The 20,007-nt window shown below is 37.3% G+C and overlaps 4 protein-coding genes and 1 long non-coding RNA gene across 7 annotated transcripts in view; 2 read left to right on the top strand and 3 right to left on the bottom strand.

Moving 5' to 3' along the window:
* Positions 1–934: 934 nt before the first annotated feature.
* Nop10 (Nop10 ribonucleoprotein) lies at positions 935–1,972 on the bottom strand. The gene is made up of 3 exons (XM_028184929.2): positions 1,778–1,972; positions 1,658–1,700; positions 935–1,066 (listed from the first exon to the last, which is right to left on the bottom strand). The coding sequence occupies exons 1-3, from the start codon at positions 1,829–1,831 to the stop codon at positions 969–971; spliced, it is 195 nt and encodes a 64-aa protein (XP_028040730.1). The 5' UTR covers positions 1,832–1,972; the 3' UTR covers positions 935–968.
* LOC149499874 (uncharacterized) lies at positions 1,063–18,950 on the top strand. Its single transcript, XR_016325388.1, has 3 exons — positions 1,063–1,447; positions 17,980–18,297; positions 18,812–18,950. It is a non-coding gene; the product is annotated as an uncharacterized LOC149499874 (long non-coding RNA).
* morula (anaphase promoting complex subunit morula) lies at positions 3,365–5,877 on the top strand. The gene has a single exon (XM_089738477.1). The coding sequence runs from the start codon at positions 3,497–3,499 to the stop codon at positions 5,828–5,830; it is 2,334 nt and encodes a 777-aa protein (XP_089594603.1). The 5' UTR covers positions 3,365–3,496; the 3' UTR covers positions 5,831–5,877.
* Positions 5,862–20,007, bottom strand: part of LOC114244903 (putative Rho GTPase-activating protein CG5521) — a 43,079-nt gene continuing 28,933 nt past the window's right edge. For all 3 annotated transcript variants that reach the window (XM_028176851.2, XM_089738467.1, XM_028176852.2), the window contains 7 exons: positions 18,799–18,959; positions 18,050–18,226; positions 17,550–17,676; positions 11,002–11,154; positions 10,526–10,684; positions 9,573–9,819; positions 5,862–8,907 (listed from right to left, as the gene is read on the bottom strand). In XM_028176851.2, the coding sequence (XP_028032652.2) occupies positions 8,699–8,907; positions 9,573–9,819; positions 10,526–10,684; positions 11,002–11,154; positions 17,550–17,676; positions 18,050–18,226; positions 18,799–18,959 (1,233 nt within the window). In that variant the 3' untranslated portion in view covers positions 5,862–8,698. The remainder of the gene's footprint in view (positions 8,908–9,572; positions 9,820–10,525; positions 10,685–11,001; positions 11,155–17,549; positions 17,677–18,049; positions 18,227–18,798; positions 18,960–20,007) is intronic.
* On the bottom strand, positions 11,654–17,543 carry LOC114250700 (uncharacterized). Its single transcript, XM_089738468.1, has 2 exons — positions 15,176–17,543; positions 11,654–14,595 (listed from the first exon to the last, which is right to left on the bottom strand). The coding sequence occupies exon 2, from the start codon at positions 14,556–14,558 to the stop codon at positions 11,793–11,795; it is 2,766 nt and encodes a 921-aa protein (XP_089594594.1). The 5' UTR covers positions 14,559–14,595; positions 15,176–17,543; the 3' UTR covers positions 11,654–11,792.

Here is a 20,007-nt window from a genome sequence, read left to right as displayed (position 1 = left end):
GAAACTGGAAAGGCCTACAGGCCACCAGTAATCCTTCAATCATATGAAAAATGTACACATCAAAGGGTAACTAAATCCGTGGATAGCCTCAAAAGTCAAACTCTAACATCAAGGATTTAAAAATCTACTAAAATTAATTGTAATGCCATTATTAGACATTACACTTTATTCAACTTGTCCAAATACTAAAGGGAGTTGTGGCACATTGCTGTTCTTGTGAACATATTTAGCAGATGGCTTACTGGATGTTCAGCTAGAGATAAACTTATACTTTACAACAGAAATACTGCCTACATAATCACTTTTTAGTAACCAAGATGTATTTTTTCAGATTGAGTATATTCACTGTATAAAATTTCCTGGCACAGCCATGGCCATTTTTATCTGAGGCAGATACTGTAAGACATGCTAATACTCTCCAGGTTAGAGCCCATTTATCAGTCATGACCCGATTGTCCATGAAGGAAATTGGTGTATGCACAGAACTATCAAGACTTGCTTTATAGTGGCTATAAATAATAAAAGCACACATAACATTATGACTATATTACAACATATATTTTGAAAATGCATTCATTTTACATAATCATAAAAAGAGATATTGTAATAAAAAATAAATTATATTCAATTTATAGTCTGGTTATCCTTTACATACTTCTCGACGCACTGTGGAGAGTGAGATGAGTACTGCCACCATGACTTAGAATGATGTCAAGGAGCAAGGTCAAATGGAGACAGCTTGTAAAGGCCCTATGTACCAGTGGGGTAGCCTAGGATTACCACAATCAAATAAAAATCATTAGAAAAAGGAAGAGCAAGTCATAATAAAGTAATATATTTCTTTTGCAAGACCATTTGTGTTCTGTTGTGTGCTAAATCCTGTGTGCCTTAGATTTTGAAAATAATTGTTAAAATGTATGTAAAATTTAGACCATTTTGGTAATTTTCAATGCAAATCAATATTTATTTTAATGAATAGGTTCAGGTTGTTGTGTAAGCAGCAGGCCAAATCTCTTCTTGATTATTATTCTGTGTCTTGAGTATTTGTCTTCAGGAGAAAAACGAGCTGCAATAAAAACAATTGGATTATTGAAGTAAATTAGTCTGTGTTATTTTGTAGATGCGAGATTGTTTTTTGTTTTTTTTTTTTTTTTAATTTGATTTCATTAGCTTGACCTTGAGCATGTATCAGATGGAATCTTGAATTGTAATTTTCACCATCTTCAATAATTAATACATGATAAGATTGTGAGATTCAGGGATAACGTCTAACATGATTTTTTGGGATAAGAGGACGATTGTTGGCCAAAAACCTTTCAAGGCTTGTCAAGGTGGTTGTTATCCAACGTAAACAATCAGTTTCGATGGTTGACAAAAATTACATTATGTTAAAAGCAGTCAATAATTTTATTACTTTGGCCTAATAAATACCAGTACAGGATTAAAGGTAATTGAAGCAAATTGTTTTTAGTTCATAAACCATATTATTGTCTTAGTCTTTTATATTAACTAGATTACATATATCTCAAGCATTTACAGCTTATTTCCACTATAAAACACTGTTATGCATTACCTATTAGGAAAACAGACATAACCTTCTAACTTTTGAAAACAAACGATTAATCACTAATAAACCATACTTGATGACGTTATTTACCTGGATGTGCTGACAATGTTGGTTTTCCAAATGGGTCGATCGTCTGAGAAAGTAAAAAGATTATTTATAGAATAATTATTCTTTAACCACATGTTGACGAGGTTACAGAACAATACTTACCGCTAATGTGTACTCTCTATCGCCTTTATCGTTTAAGTAATACCTGAGATACATTTTAATGTTATTAAAAATGCAAATAACAAAAACTACAACATCTAATTTAGCGCAATTTTATTTGTAAGTAGGTAATCCAGTAATTCCTCGTGTTTACTGTTCAGTGTTTTTGTGTCTTTGAGTCAGTTTGAGTTTATTTAAATGACAAATGTATAATCTATAATCTATGTTTAAACCACAGAGTAGGTAAGCTTCATAGACAATTGACCATAATTTACCATAAAATCACACCATTTAATAAAATTTATAACAAAGGCCAAAACCATATTTGTTGTGAGAAAAATGAAATAGGAATTTTGCACTAAAAAAATCTGGCGAGTAATTTAGCCGCGTGGAACTAAATTTCATGTCGGAAATATTGGAGCTCAATGAATTTGGCCCCCTTTTTTAATTATTGGATTTTTTTATTTTTAATTTTTTACCTTTGACCCTTACGTCGGCGTCGGCCCCCCTTACTAGATGTCTTTATTTTTATCACTCCGACTAATTAATTTTGATTTATCGTTTGTTCACCGACTATTGGTGATTGTTGCATCATAAAAACAATTAAATTCCCAATTATTAATTATTTTATATCTAATAAGCAAACCATCACCTCAGGCCTATCTTGCGCATACGCCGGTTTTGTCAGTCAGCTGGCAATGGCCGTATTTACTAGCGTTTTGTTAACAAGTGCGTTTATACTGTCTAATTATTTCCTAGGTAGATCAAAAAAATATTGAAAACTTCAACAATACTTCAGCAAAAAAATGTCAGTGAAGACGACCAATTAGTCGTTAAAGTACGATTTGCGCGGTTTTAATAAATGAAGTTATTGTTGGACGGTTATATTTGAGGGGATTGGGTTCTGTAGGTGATGAGGGGCTATTTAAAAACACAACTGCTTCATTATAATTATATTGCTGATAGCTTGAACACTTTTACACCATTATACAATTATTATCTTTATATTTTTTATAAAACTATTACATGTTTGTCTTGCCGTGTCTAGATGAGAAGTACTGACATTTTCTTACGAGAATACAATGATCTGTTTTTTAAACATTTAAAATAATTCTAATATTCGAAATCTAATCAAGTGTCAAGTGTTGCCTGCCATTACATTTAATATACAAACTCCAACAGTTATTTTTAATTATATTGAATATTAACAAGCATATATAAATTTCAGTGACTTCTAATTATTCTAAGAATATTAAATTAATAATCGAGAATTTAATTGTTTTTATGATCGAACAATCACCAGTAGTTGTCGAGCAAACGATAATTGATCACAATTAATTAATCTGCTCGATAAAAATAAAGATATCTTGTAAGCGAGGCTACCTTAAGAGTGATCATTTGTTTAATTATAAATAAATAATAGACGAACAAACAATTTTTACATTCGAACACTAACAAACAAACGACGAACAAATAATTAAAATTAAAAAAATTCGAAAATTAAAAAAAGAAGGCCAAACTCAGCTAAAATACTAACTTTATGACACAGGACCACAGATCATAGATTAGACACTTAATATCCACAGATTAATATATTAGGATTGAACGCAAAGAGCATAGATTATACACTTAAGCAAAGAGTAAAGTGTAAACATTAATTTAATTATGAGGATATCGTTCTTAGATCTTAGATCTTAGGTATAAGATAACTGACTTGCAATAATGATGAATATAAATCATAAAAAGGAAGATTTGAAACTGTACTGGAATAAAATAAACTATGCCTATCCAATTCTCGATGATAAAATTTTCAGCGACTGTACTGAGGCTGAATACGATGAAGTGCAAGTGTTAATAGTTAATTTGGGTGTCCAAATAAAGATACGTGATCTTGTATTTGTTCATATTGAGAAATATCTACGACAACATGTCGCATCTAGTTTTTGGTCAAAATATATTAAGACCGCGGAAGAAGTTAAAGGATTTCAACTATTTAAATCTTCAGTGAATGATCTCTATGAAGCAGTTTCTAGTTTCTCACCCATGTTACAAAGATTGACTAAATTGAACAGTAGTTGTAATGATAATAAGTTAATTTATGGCGAGAAAAATCTTGTATTAGGTTTTAAGCAGCTCGTCCGAGCTACTCTTCTGTCTCAGTTACCCATCGACTTTCAGTGTATTATAAACCAATTCTACAAAATATCTTTTAATGTTTTCGATAATGAATATGAAAACTCCGACATGGGCGAGGACATAATGTGTTCTGGTTGTGGAAACGAGTATTCCGATTGTAACTGTGCATACATTGTGAAAGTATTTCATGAAACAAATAGGAAGTTGGTGGAGTTACAATTGTTAGAAAGACTCACAGGTCAAGTTCTAACTAATTTCATCCAGTTGAGAATTCAGTCTCATATACAGAAAGTATGTACTGGCACTTTTGATGTGTCCCACATTGAAGCATTAGAAAGTTGGCTTAATACGACAGTAATGTCTTGGTTGATCAGAATTTATTGTGCTGGCTCCTCAAAACCTCCACCTGATGATAAAAATATACAAAATGCAATCTCAAGATTCAAACAGAAACTCACTTACTATCTCTATCATAGCTACACAAAAACAAGAATTGATCAGCTCTTCAACATCATTATAGAATATCCTGATTCCCAGCCTGCTGTTGATGACATCAAAATTTGTTTAGCAAAAACAGATTTGAGACCAACTCTATGTAAAAAGTTACAGAATGCATTAGAAACAAGGCTTCTTCACCCAGGCGTGAACACTCCTGACATACTCACTGCTTACATATCTACTATTAGAGCTTTGAGACACCTAGATCCTTCTGGTGTTATACTGGAAACAGTGACAAAACCTGTTCGTAATTATTTAAGAAGTAGAGAAGATACAGTGAGGAGTGTTGTGAGCAGTTTGACAGAAGAAGGTGCTGGTAGTGAGTTAGCTGAAGAGCTAGCTAAATTTGCAGCAGAAGGAGATGGCGATGCCGATAAAGATGAGGCTTGGGATGAATGGAATCCTGATCCAGTTGATGCTGATCCCAAAGTTGATTCAAATGACAGAAGAACTAATGATATTATATCTATGCTTGTTAATGTTTATGGTAGCAAGGAATTGTTTGTTAATGAATATAGAACTTTACTAGCTGATAGATTACTGGCTCAAAGTGTTATCAATACAGAAAAAGAAATTAGGTACCTGGAGCTATTAAAAATAAGGTTTGGTGAATCACAATTACACTTCTGTGAAGTCATGCTTAAAGATATATCAGATTCAAAGAGAATTAATTCCTTAATACATCAGGACAAAACCATTGAGGAGCTGAATAAGAAATTTACTTCTAATGCAATGATTTTATCTGCACAGTTTTGGCCACCATTTAAAGATGAAAGTCTGGAATTACCAGAAGAAATCAAGGAACATTTTGAAGCATACACTAAATCTTATGAAGCTTTAAAAGGTAATCGAACATTAAGCTGGAAACCACACCTTGGAAATGTAAACTTAGAGATAGAAATAGGCGAAAAGAAGTTAGATCTGACAGTTTCACCTTTTAATGCGACATTGATAATGCATTTCCAAAATAAATCTGAATGGACGTTAGATGAACTCCATCAGGTGATGAAAGTTCCTATTACTATTCTGAGAAGGAAAATAACGTACTGGCAATCGATGGGTTTAATAGCAGAAAAAAGTACAGATCACTTTGTTTTAGTTGAAGCTGATAATAAAGCCAGTGTACCTTCACATCAAGTACAGGAAATGATTTGTGAAGATGAAGAAACTGAGAGTGCCATGGCGTCAGCACATGATCAGCGGGAAGGTGAACTGCAAGTTTTTTGGTCTTATATTGTAGGCATGTTAACAAACTTGGACTGTTTGCCTTTGGACAGAATACATCAAATGTTGAAGATGTTTGCTTCCCAAGCTCCAGGCACTGAATGCAGTCTTATGGAGCTGAGACAATTTTTAGACACAAAAGTAAGAACACATCAACTGGTACTTCAAGGAGGCATGTACAAATTGCCTAAGACATAGATGTTAATATTTATCAGAAATAAAAAAGAACTTGAAAGTTAACAAAACTTTATTTTCACCTTTTATATATTAATTTGGTTACATTACATGTCTATTTAAGTTAAAAGTTCAGATGCTTAAAACAATTTCTTTAAGCTGTTCCATCAACAAAATACATTATAAATTAAAATAAGTAATACCACCACTTGACTATAAAATAATACGAATAACATTTAAATACTTAGTGAATTTAATACATTATCATGTGTCAGTCTTAATATCTATTAAAATACTGTTTAAATTAAGAAGTAAGAATAAATAAATAAAACTAATTTGACAAGAAAAACATACTGGAGATAATACAGATTCATTATAAATATGCAGGGTGGAATGCATTGGGTCTAAAAAAAATTAAATGCATGGTTTGCAAAGTTTTCAATAATTTCAATATTTTCTTTTAATTACACTTTAATAGGACATTATTATGTAACAATATTATGCCAATAGGCAGTTCCTAATAAAATGGAATGTTAATAATTAAAGGTAGTGCCAATGATGAAAGAAATATTTGAGAAGTCATGCTTTAGTCTAAATAACTTTTTTTAAGCTTTACATTTTTCAACGAAAATTCATTAGTAGCCAATTTTAACATTTATTACTATTAAAAACAGTATGTTTGATACTTTGAATTTTAGAAAACACAAATGTGCAGTTAAGTCCTGTTATGTATTTGTGAAGGTTTAGTAAGATCATGAAGCAAAATAAATATTACAGTTTATTACCTATTTATAAACAGACCTACAACAGTTAAAGCTCTACAGTAGTTTACATATATACAAGTACATCAATGCAATGTCGAATGTTTGCACGAAACTATTCAAATAAAGTAAAATTTTGGGGCAAAAGGAAACAAAAAAAAACATTAAAACAGTTTTTATGTATTTCAGAACAAAAATAATACGTAAATCCGTTCGCACATCTATTTTATTATCGATCGGCATAAAATTACCAGTTTTCTTGAATTTCATCTCATATCAACATATTATATTGGCATAAACTCATTTAAATACCTAGTTGAATAAATCTCTCAAGTTACTTAGAAGTTAATTGAAGTTAAATAAACATTTTCGCAAAAATAAACTTTGCATTTTAAATGCAAAATAACGAACTACAACTTTATCTTAGAAATAATTAAGTACTTTAATAATTCATTAAGTCCATCCCTCAGGTGAAAATGTTGTTTGCTCGTGTACTTGAACGCATTGCAAAATTTTGGATAACATAAAAATTCTTTTTAAATATTATGGTCGTATTTCACAATTCTGAAACGATATAGATACTTTACATCGGGAAAAGGCAAATATTGGAGATTCGGAAAATCGTTAAGATAAGAAGAATAGAATTTTGAAATTAGTTTCTACATAATATATTAAAGATCTTTGGCACTATTATTTCATTTTTATAATCGCTTGTCCAAAGGATATTGGGATACCAAAGGATATAATCTTGGCATTCATTATTTCTACATAATATGTGTACCCATTGAAATTAATACGCGGGATGTTGAATCGTTATTAGACAAACTGATTTTAAATAAGATACGGCAAAATAATGAGGACCACCAATTGAAAATCCCTGTATTCAGATCCGTAGACATTATGAGATTTTTACGGCTAAATAGGTAAAGTAAATAAATTTTAATCATAGGCTCATTCTAAAGCTTTTTAAAACTTAAAAAAACATTTATGATATAATTTATATACACTCAAAGAGTATTTTTCTCTATGCCTCGTAACACTAGCACCATGTTCATAAAGCGTTTACGGACCTTTGGATATCTTGATATGTTCTACGTTTTAAAGAAATTCAGAACAACCACAAAAAGTCTCCTAATTTTCACTTGGAAAATAATGCCAATACAATGTAACCTAATATTTAGATATATGTGATGCCAAGCTGTACGTTTTCGATCCGTTTGCTTTTTCGAAATTAGTTTTAGATTTTTATTATGTGCCTTTTCCCTGATTTAGTGCATTAAAACGCCAGTGTTACATACATTGTGCTTAATTTAGGTATCAATATTTTCACCGCTACTTTTATTGAAAAAGAAACAAAATAAATTTTTATTAAATCAACATGAAGCTAACACAAAGGCCGATTACGTTCTATATAATGTGCTGATACGATTATGTGTACGTATTTTTCAGTAAATGTGCGTAATGATCGTCGTCCACGACGCCATTCAAGACAAACCAATTTTTAAAATTGAAATTGTTATCCATTATCCCGATCGTTTTGGATCACGTAACATTTAAATGACTTTTCGTACGCGATGAAGCGACTAATCACACAATGTTCTAGTAACAATTGCGTCCTCACACGCCGGTCCACGCTTTTGGATTCGATTTTAGAAACTGCGCATCTCGCTATTAATATAATGCTATTCGTTCAATCGATCGTTATATTTCAATGATGATTTCTCACGAAATTTAAAATTTCTATTGTATTATTTATAGAAGAATCCGGACCGATGCGAAGTTAGAAAAAGTTCAAGCAGAATCCAAAAATTTTGAACATAGGTACTGAAACCGAACTGGAAATTGACCTGGATCCCGGGGTTATCAGGTTCACTAACCACTATGAGGCGATCAATATTTGCTTACTTAATAAATGATTTCGTTACTTTCGGATAGCGTCATCGATGAAGGGTCTAAAATCGGACCATACAGCTCGAGTTAAAACGCACTTTCATTGACCGACATGATAATTTATCAATGAGTGGAAACGTGTTCGTCGATGTGATCGCTCGATATATTCCCGTGTCCGTGGTCTTGTACCGTATCGATGAATAGAAGCAGGCTTACATTAAAGCCAGGGTGCGGGTAGTGTTCACCGGTTCTTGCGGGCGGGGGGCGCCGGGTGCGCGGGGTCGGAGAGGGGGGGCGCGGTGTGGGGCCCGCCCGACGCCTGCGGCAGCCGCTTGAACGGTCCCAGGCGCTTGGCGGGCCGCGGCGACACGCTGTGCGACTCCGAGCTGCCGCTCCACGCGCTCGCGCCGGCGTCCAACAGAGCGGCTGCTAAACGACCGCTACCGGTTTCTGTTAGAAAATGGCCGTCGTTTATTCGATCGTTGTTATATTGATTTATTGAAATGCTTAATGGATTATGTTGAGCGTTTAAGATCTTAGGGAACAGGTTTTTTTTTTATCTTTTTAAAATAAAATAAAATGTACTCTTGAAATGATCATCGTAACAAAAATTTATGTTATGTATAAGCGCGCCAATAAAAAAATGAATTGAAAATGGCGTCTATGTACCTGCACTGACAGATGGCAGAGTCAACAAATAAAAAGAAAGATAGAAAAAAAATTGTAAAAAAATATAAAAAAAACAAATGAGAATGTACTTTACTTTGGTGCCCTGGCAGAGGGGAGGTGTAAAATAAATAACAAAATAACCACGAAATAACTAACAAATGCAACAAATAACAACAGAATTTGAGAGAAAACAGAGCGCGTCTGAGAACAAAGTCAGAACTGATGGTTTTTTTCCATGCAGTACGCGCCGTGTGCGACTAAAGACAGCAATAGTTTAAGACTGAGAGCGCATGATCGCCGCCGCCATTTTAGGTTCGTTTCTTTACTGGCGCGGCTTATATATATTTAATATTAGAGATAGAATTCCAAGTTAGCACTTTAAAATGTATACGGTTTCCATTAAACATCGTACCGGTTCATAAAAATGGGAGGAGCGGGGAACGTACCGTGCGGCGAGAGGGGCGCGGGGAGCGGGTCGCGCACGCGCTCGACGAACCGTTCGTAGGAGGTGTGCAGCGTGTGGTGGTGCGTGAGCGCGTCGAGGCAGCGCGCCCGCTCCGTGTACGCGTGCTGGTACAGCGGCATGGTGGCCCGCACGGCGCGCCCGCCCGCCGTCACCGCGCCCCGCACCAGCGCGGCGCCCCCCGCCACGCCCACCACGCTCTCCTCCCACACCGGACCGAACGCGCCCACCTGCAAACATCACATCATTCTACTATGTAATCTTTACAGATTGTTGTGATTAGAAATGCCATTAAGATTTATACGTACAGAAGATTGAGGGGAATAGGGAGTGGAAGTTTAATATATTTTTTTTTATTGCTTAGACGGGTGGACGAGTTTACAGCCCACCTGGTGTTAAGTGGTTACTGGAGCCCATAAACATCCACAACGTAAATGCGTCACCCACCTTGGGATATAAGTTCTAAGGTCTCAAGTATAGTTACAACGGCTGCCCCACCCTTCAAACCGAAACGCATTACTGCTTGCTTTAAATAGGCAGGGCGGTGGTACCCACCCACGCGGACTCACAAGAGGTCCTACCACCAGTAAAAAGGTACCTAGCTAACAACTAAGTAGTGCCAGCCCTATCGAAAAACTATTATCGCCATACGTAACCTGATTCACCCCAAAGCCAAGGTGAATCGGGTCAAGCTAGTTTTTTCAGTTTTTGTGTGTATTTTGTAATGAGCTATGTATAATAACAAATCGTATATAAAAACTTAAGCCTCCGGAACCATTATGTTCTCCGTTTGAACAGCCGTTATAACTAAAAAAAAAAACGATAAAAATCAATGTCGAACTTAAAAGTGTCCCGATTCCCCCATTTTACGGTATAATTTAAAATTTAAAACTATTTTATAGTTCAATGTTTAGTTTGTTACATTTTGGTACTCACATCAGGCTTCCTTGTGATAGTACATCGCAGCAGTCCACCGGGTAGTGGATACAGCACAATAAGTACGTCACAGAACTGGGTCGGCAGAGTATCCCGTTTGTATGGACGCCAATGCTCGCTCCATACGACATGAACCTCGTCGTTTCCCAAGTGGCGAGTCTAAAAAGATAAAATATAGATATTCAAATTTGTTAAAAATTGTTAAGATAAATTAAACATTCAATAATAACTTCTTCCTATATCTTTTGTCAATATTAAGATTCAATTTTATTTACGTGAATGGAAATATAAAATCTATAAATAACTAAACAAAAGTTGGAGTTAAATTGTTCGCACGATATCTTCCCTAAGAAGTCTAGTATTATTCGCGTCGTAGCAATTATCGCTTGCTGTCTCCCTGTCGTCCAAGAAGTTTAACTTCTGTCACGTTTATTGAGCTACACTCCTAAATAAAGATGCAAGAGAAGATTAAGAACCTTGTTGAGTATGGCGTCGGGTGTGTCGGCGGGCATGCGCGTGGCGACATGGAACAGCGCCTCGAACGTGAGCGTGGCGGCGTACGGCGCGCTGACCCCCGCCCCGCCGCCCCGCAGCCCCCCGGTGAACCCCACGTGACTCTCCAGCTCCACCTGTCAGCAGCACATTCCGATTACATTTTTACAAATTTACATCTTATTTGTTTGAATATTATTGCTGTTTAGGCGAGCTTATATCTCAAGGTGGGTGGCGCATTTACGTTGTGAATGTCTATGGGCTCCAGTAACCACTTAACACCAGGTGGGCTGTGAGCTCGTTCACTCATCTAAGCCATAAAAAAAAATAAAAATAAAAAAAAAACAGAGCTCATGACCCACTTGGTAGGTATTAAGTAGCCAGTTCAGCCCATAAAGCAGAAATAATGTGACCACCCACCATTACTTTTTTTTAATATATCGGAAATGACATAATGACAATAAAAAAACGCGAGATTAAACTGTAAAAGCAGTTTTAATAATTTCAATAATTAATCAATAATTAAATTTCTATTCATTTTTTAGCTACGTCATCGAATAAACAAACACACTTGTTTCGGCGTAGATTTACTTTTATTAAATCTTTGATGTGGGAGTTCAAAATGAAACGGCTTCGTGGTAATGAACAGTGTTGTAATGTAAAAAATAAAAATATACTAATATAATAAAACGAAATGTTGCCACTTTATGAACAATGATTGTAAAATAAGGCCGGTGCCAGACACGACATGCCCCCAGGCGTTGAAGGGACTGCTTCAACCAACAGCGTCAGGATCGGGCAGCGGGCAGATCTTGCTGAATGAGCGTCGCACCATTCCAGCAGCGGTTTTAATGGTGGCCACTCTGGTAACTCCATCAGTGCCAGGATGCACCTCGACGATACGACCCAATCTCCATTTTAGTGGCGGCAAATTCTCCTCCTTTATCAGCACAAGGGAGTCAAGTTTGAGTGACCCCTTGCTTGCACGCCATTTCGTTCTAATCTGAAGCTCGGATATGTATTCCTTGCTCCAACGTGACCAAAATTGCTGGCGGAGCTGCTCAATACGATGAAATCTCCTTAATGTGTTCGTGGAGCGATCTCGGAGCTCAGGCGACGCTAGGGAAACGAGTGGTCGCCCAATCAGGAAATGTCCAGGGGTGAGCGGCGTCAGATCCTCTGGACTCGAGGACAGTGGAGTGAGTGGTCTGGAATTCAGCAGTGCTTCGATCTGGACCAGTGTGGTATTTAATTCTTCGTACGTTAAATTACATTGTCCCAACACTCTAACTAAATGATATTTAGTGGACTTGACACCAGCTTCCGCAAGGCCAGCGAAGTGTGGCGAATAAGCCGGAATAAAATGAAAAAACACGCCATCACTAGCCATGGTATCAGTCAAACCATCACAACTCGCCTTGATAAATTTCGAAATTTCGTTATACGCGCCCACGAACGAGGTACCATTGTCAGAATAAATATTTGTCGGTTTTCCCCGACGCGAAATAAATCTCCGTAAAGCCAGAATAAAAGTATTGCTCGTTAAGTCACCCACTAATTCTAAATGTATCGCTTTGGTGGCGCAACATACAAAAACGGCAATGTAAACTTTTGTTACCTTACATCCACGACCTTGCCGTGTAACGGCCTGTATAGGACCTGCATAATCGAGTGCAACGTTCTCAAACGGAAACCCCCCAGGTGACACTCTGTGTTGCGGCAGATTCCCCATGATCGGCGTAACAATTTGACCTCTAATTCTGGAACATTTAACACATTGACGGTAACAAAATCTAGCTAAATTACGACCTCCAATCGGCCAATAACTTTCACGGATCGAAGCGAGAAGTAGTTGAGGGCCTGCATGAAGTAACTTAACATGCTGATAATAAAATAACAATTTAGTAAACCTATGAGTGGACTGCAGAAGAATAGGATGCTTTTTATTTTCAGAAAAGTTAGAATTTTGTATGCGCCCTCCTACGCGAAGCAATTTATTTGCATCAAGAAAAACATTGAATTTAAGAAGAGGACTCTTACCAGGTAAGTTTTTATTATTAATTATTAATTTATATTCCGGAAATGACTTATCTTGTGATATTTTAATTATTAAGTTTAATGCTGAGTTTAGTTCAACAGCACTAATGGGACCGCGGACAGGCTGTTTTCTACAAGCTTTAATAAATCTAAGAACATAGGCAACGACACGGTTTAGTCTCATGAAGCTTGAGAATCTGTCAAAATTTATAACATTTTCAGACGGTACTTGATCAGTATGAGAGTGCAATGACACAGAAGATTTAATTTCAGGCAGAGCATCCTTTTGCGCATGCTGATACGTGTTGCCGGGCCAGCTTGAAGGTGACTCCTTCAGGAAGGCTGGGCCAGACCACCACTGATCTAAATCAGACAAAACAGTAGCTGTAACACCACGAGAGAGATGATCAGCAGGATTTTGTGTTGTCGGGACATGTCTCCACTCGCAGCTTGCAGTTTTGTCCTGAATTTCAGCAATTCTATTGCGCACAAAGGTCTGCAATTTATTTGGCATCATTTTCAGCCAACAGAGAACAATTGTAGAGTCAGTCCAGAAGTAAGTGCGTGTAGCCTGTACTCGTAATGACGACATTACCTTCTCATAGAGTCGAGTCCCAACTAAAGCTGCACAGAGCTCGAGCCGAGGGATAGTCGTCGGCTTAAGTGGGGCTACGCGACTCTTAGCCATCAACAAGCGCACAGTTACTTCGTCCGACTGATCGACACTTCGCGCATACAGACAGGCGCCATATGCATTTTCTGAAGCATCTGTCATTACATGAAATTCAATGAATTTATGAGATTTACAGAGAACATGACGAGGAATTTTAATTTTATTCAACACAGGGAGATCACGAATTACATCTACCCAAAGCATCTTAATTTCAGGGGATAACTGCTCATCCCACGACAATTTATGCAACCATAATTTTTGCAGTAACATTTTTAATACTATAACTACAGGTGCGAGGAGTCCTAATGGATCGAATATCTGTGAGATCAGTGAGAGCATGTCACGCTTAGTATAACAAGTATGATCTGACAAGCAAATTGGAAAATATAACAAATCAGACTGAGGATGCCATCCGAGGCCCAGAGTTTTGCTAGACTCTGTAGTGCCAACATTCAGATCAAGAGATGATTTGGAAAGATGAGGTTCACTCATCAATGTGGACTCATTAGACTTCCACTTTCGCAAAACCATCTGAGCAGAGGCAAGAACGGCCGACACCTTCTGACGCAAATCCTGAACTTCAGACAGGTCATCCCCGCCGGTCAACAGATCGTCGACAAAGAAATCATGCAAGATTACCTCTGACACCCTCTCATTTGAACATTCAAGGCCGAGCTGACGAAGACATCGCGTTGCGAGGTAAGGAGCGCTAGCTGTGCCGTACGTCACAGTGTTAAGCTCGTAGGCTTGAACAGGAGCAGCTGGATCATCGCGCCAGATGATGCGTTGTAAGTAACGATCGTCCGGATGAACTGAGATTTGCCTGTACATTTTTTCTACGTCAGCAGCAATAACGTAAGTATGTTGCCTGAAACGTAATAATATTGATAACAAATCATCCTGAACTACAGGTCCTACCATCTGAATGTTGTTGAAACATACGCCAGAGGTAGTGGGACTGCTAGCATTGAAAACGACTCGCAACTTTGATGTAGTACTGCTTTCCCGTAGCACACCATGGTGAGGGATGAAATGAGCTTTATTATAATCTAAGATTGGACACTTGGCCATGTGACCTAAAAATTCATATTCTCGCATGAAATCCTTATACATAACATTCATAGCAGGCTTGCCCTTAAGTCTATGTTCTAGAGACTGTAAGCATCGCTTAGCTCTGGGCAAAGACTCGCCTAATATATCTGGAGACAACTTCAATGGAATTTTAACACAAAAACGACCATCTGTCAAACGAGAAGTGTGCTCCTTAAAATGTTCCTCACACTCCTGTTCCTCCTTGGAATATTCAGAATGTGGAGAAATCTCTTCTAACTGCCAAAAACAAGCTAACTGATTTTGAATGTCAATGATTGAATTAGTATCAGGATTATCAGTAGAAACTCTAGTAAAATTGCACTTGACATTCTGAGGTAATGTCATTAAGCACTCACTGTTAAGAGGACCAGATACTAGCCACCCAAGCTTAGTTTCAAATAATATGGGGTGGTCATCAGCTAACTTCAATCGTTGACTTCCCAGGAGATCCCAAAACAGATCTGCACCGATGAGAACATCAACAGCAGCCGGTGAATAAAATTTAGGATCTGCTAAACAAATATTAGAAGGTAATTTGAGACTAGATAAATTTAAAGGACTACTAGGAACATAATCAGTAATAGTTGGCAAGACAAAGCATTTAAGACTAGTACTGAAGTCACTGTTTAAAGATTTAAGCCTCAAATCACAAATCTTGCTTATTGGAGCAACTGACTTACCTACCCCGGTGACAAAACTTTTAATGATATTAGCGGACAACTCTAACCGATGATACAACTTTTCAGTTATGAAAGAAGAAGTGCTGCCACTATCTAATATGGCACGAGCAATGTACTCACGATTATTGTTTCCATAAACCTTGATCAACGCAGTTGATAGGATAACATCAGCCTGATCACCACAAGGTGCAGCAGAGACACTCGCTGAGAGTGAAAGATTTGAACTCTGAGACTGTTGGCTTGACTGTTCATAAGGCTTGTCTAAGTTCACTGAACTATACTCCGTGGGTGCAGGTTTGTGTTTATGATCTGCAGAGTGAACTAGAGTGTTATGCTTCTTATGGCATACTTTGCACCCTGTCTTTCTACAGTGATTGGCATAGTGACCTGCACTGAAACAGTTAAAACAAATCTTAAAACTGGGTAATAATAATAAACGTTCATTAGTGCTTAATGCTAGAAATTGAGGACAAACATTTAACCGGTGTTCACCGTTACACTTAGGACAAAGCTTGCCTGGTCCGGGAACATTGTTGTTCCTCTGACCGATATGGTCAGACATGGACACTAAAGTTTTAATTTTAGAATTAGATTTAGGAGCTGTATTCATATTATTATGAACTGTAGATGAAGACATTTCAAGAGTCTCATTTAAATCAGCCCTAATTTTAATAAAATTGAGAAATTGGTCAAAAGTTATTTGAGATCCTTTGTCTAACTGACCTTTATGTTCTTCCCATTCACGATAAGTCTTAGAATCTAACTTATGAGTCATAATGTGGATGAGTAGAGTATCCCAATGTTTAGTTGGTTCTCCAAGGGAATCTAAAGCACGTAAGTTTTTATTCATTTGGTCAATGAGGCGCTTTAAACTAAATGATGATTCCCTACCTATTGGTTGAATATTAAATAAAGCAGATACATGATTTTGAATCAATAATCTCTTATTGTTAAACCGATCACAGAGAATGTTCCATGCAACTTTATAATTAGCCGCTGAAAACTCAATGGATTGTATGACTAATGCAGCGGTACCCTCCAATGAAGATCTGAGATAGTGAAACTTATTTATATTATCAATTTCTTCATTTGAATGAATAAGACTAGTAAATGTATCGTGAAATTCTAACCAGTTATTATAGGAGCCACTAAACCTTGGTAACTGAATTGTAGGTAATTTAACAAACTTATGTGTTGAAGAGTTAGAACAAATATCATCATCATCAGACCCTTCTGACTTTTTAGCAATAGATAGGATACTCTGAGCTTTACCGAGACATTTGTAATAAATAGATTCAAATTCTGACCTTTCTTGCAGCTTACTTTCAATGTTATCTGTACTGCACTCCAGTGACAACTGTACCTTGTCGTATTCGGCGTATATTGATTCGATCTTACCACAGCGAAGCTGCAACTCGTTCAAATCCCCTAGGCTCAGCGACGACGCGTCCAAGTCGTTCACGTAGTTGGAGAAAGCGGTCAATCTCCCTTTATAACTCGCTCGTTTTCTAATGAGATCCTTATCCTCTGGCATTATAGAATGCTGGTGTCAGTTCCTTGTTCGACGAATGCCCTTATAATAGTGTATAACACTTAATACTAAATCTGAGTGTTGGGTGCACTTTCGTCTTTAAACCACGTTTGGGTTCCGATACTCCGCTTTTCACTTGATCACTTGCTGGTTCTTCTCTCTTTTTTTTTTTTTTTTATTTATTTATTTGGCTCTGAAGGCCATGTTTCGGCGTAGATTTACTTTTATTAAATCTTTGATGTGGGAGTTCAAAATGAAACGGCTTCGTGGTAATGAACAGTGTTGTAATGTAAAAAATAAAAATATACTAATATAATAAAACGAAATGTTGCCACTTTATGAACAATGATTGTAAAATAAGGCCGGTGCCAGACACGACACACTTAAGTTCATTTACGTATAAGCAGCGATTTGACTAGGCTGAAGTCACACGTACCCGTATTATCTGATTAATAGACAGACAATAAGTATTATCATTCTCTGCACGAGTAGTGTGATTGTATCTAAAATGTATTTTACCTCCCAGGCGAGTGCAGCCAAAAAGGCTTCATAAGCGGGACTGCCGCATCGGTTCGAGAGTATTTCGTTCCGTGTCTCTTGTCCCTTTCCAACATATATGACAGCCACTTTGTGCGTCTCACGACATCTATACGTAAAATAAGATTAGTTAGATTGGTTACAATATATACACTGCGATAATTATCTGATTACCTAAAATTAATTGATATTAACGATCAAATTATAATCAATCTAAATAATTTAACGTTTCTCGTCTATCCCCTACCTATATTAACACCAGTCGTCTGAAAAAAATCACTTAACAAACTGGGGTGTCCATAGTTCTATAGAAGATATTAGAAAAAAATTACTGGCTCTAACTTTGTCACGGCAAACAACACATTCTCGCATTTTCTACCTAACAGAATAAATTTCGATATTTTTAAAATAGGAACGCCCGATTCCTTACGACAAATACGAGAATACAGATGAAGACTAAATACTAATTATGAAGCTACTACCTCTGCGCGTCGAGGTTCCTGAGCTCCCGCAGCAGCCGGTCGGTGCGGCGCAGCAGGTACGCGTGGCTCCGCCTGGCGGGCGCGAGCGTGCCCAGCTGCGCGAGGAACAGCCTGCACTGCGAGAACGGGCCCGGGGCCGGCTCCGCTGTCGTCTCGACCAGCTCCACCTCTTCATCACTGTAAAGACGGCGAAAATATCACTTCATAAATACAGGACAGACTTTTTGGCGGGAACGCGAGGAGTAAGGGTGTGCGATTTGTTTTATTTTTTCTATTAAGTGTTTTTTCAGGGTCAAATGCGTAATAACGGTGGTTTATTAACTGTTTCGAATCTGTGAAAGTGGAAAGATGTGGGAAAATGAAACAACGCCGCTGGACGTAGCTTCTTATCTTTGAAAATGTTCACAGAAAAAGTCTCAGTAAATTTACTGGTGGTAGGACCTCTTGTGAGTCCGTGTGTTTAGGTACCACCACCCTGCCTATTTCTGACGTGAAGCAGTAATGCGTTTCGGTTTGAAAGGTGGAGTAGCCGTTGTAATTATACTGAGACCTTAGAACTCATATCTCAAGGTGGGTGGCGGTATTTACGTTGTAGATGACTGTGGGCTCCGGTAACCACTTAACATCAGGTGGGCCGTGAGCTCGTTCACCAATCTAAGCAATAAAAAAATAAACTTATCACTTGACGCTGGCTAATGCACAAATCGTGCCGGAGCCAAAAACTAAAGAAGAATAAGAGATATACAGACTTGTCTTTGTTAGCGAGGTACGCCCGCTCTTGGTTCCGATGCGCCACCAGCGCCGCCACCAGCTCGTCCTCAGCGCCCGGCGGCAGCGGCGACGGACCCGCCTCGTCTAGTCTCCTACCGCACACCACTTCGGGCGACGTTCGACCGATATAGGCCAGCACCTATATATTAAAAAAAACATATCGAGAGGTGAAAGGTTATTTGGTTTATTTTTGAAACTTTACGGAGAACCAAAAAACAAGAAATAGCAGTTACAGATTTATTAGTTTTGTATCTTTTTTTGTTTATTTTTTCTTATTAGTTTATTTTATATTTGTTTATTTCTACGCTCCCCACACATTATGTGTAATTATTTGACGTGTTATTTTTATTACTCAAATGTTAAATCTTGTAACGCATACTTTTGAGTGTAATAATATTATTAATAATAGTGATGTCGATTGGGGTCGATTGTATACATAGCAAATCGTATTTTGGCCCTCACGATACGGGCTGTGCCTATAGTAGAATTATTTTGTCCGTGCAGTTTGGGTCATAGAACATAGCCCGGCTAGGGTGGTGAGCATGTTGCGCGGGCGCAACGCCCTTATCGATGAAAACAAATGAGTCATCGAAGGCAGGTACACGGCGGCGGGGCGGTATACGAAGGGTGGTGAGACATTGTTATGTTATGAGTAATTTGTACTTACCTGCAAATTATAGTACATTATGTCGAAGAGAAATGTGTTTTTATGCATTCGTTCTCTGAATTTTTTTAGTGACACATTGGCTACTCCTTTGTTTTGTATCAAAACGGCAGAATTTATTCAAAATAATATTTGCACGTGTTGTTATCAACAATGTGTTAATTTTTTTCACTGAAATAAGAATAAATCCCGAAAAGTTACAAAGTGTTAATTTCTGCCGTTCTCGTTAACTTGCTGCGGAGATATGTGGTGTAAGTGTTCGATTAGTGATTTTTTCTTTCATTTTTATCACTAACCCACAAAATGACTAAACTAAATACACTATCGATAACGCTTATCGACAACAATAATGCGCATCACTATGCCCGTCCATAAGGCTCGTGAGTGGAAAAGAGAGCGAAATACTCGCTTCACCGCTCCGATTTTTTATGACCCAAACTGCACGGACAAAATAATTCTACTATAGTGTGAGGATCATTGGTTAATATTATATTGTTGATGCCATCTGCCTAATCTCTCAATT

This window comes from Bombyx mandarina, chromosome 25 (genome assembly GCF_030267445.1).
Source record: "Bombyx mandarina strain Sakado chromosome 25, ASM3026744v2".
Taxonomy (NCBI): domain Eukaryota; kingdom Metazoa; phylum Arthropoda; class Insecta; order Lepidoptera; family Bombycidae; genus Bombyx; species Bombyx mandarina.
The sequence above is the reverse complement of the archived record's forward strand: the minus strand, read 5'-3'. Positions and strand labels throughout refer to the sequence as shown.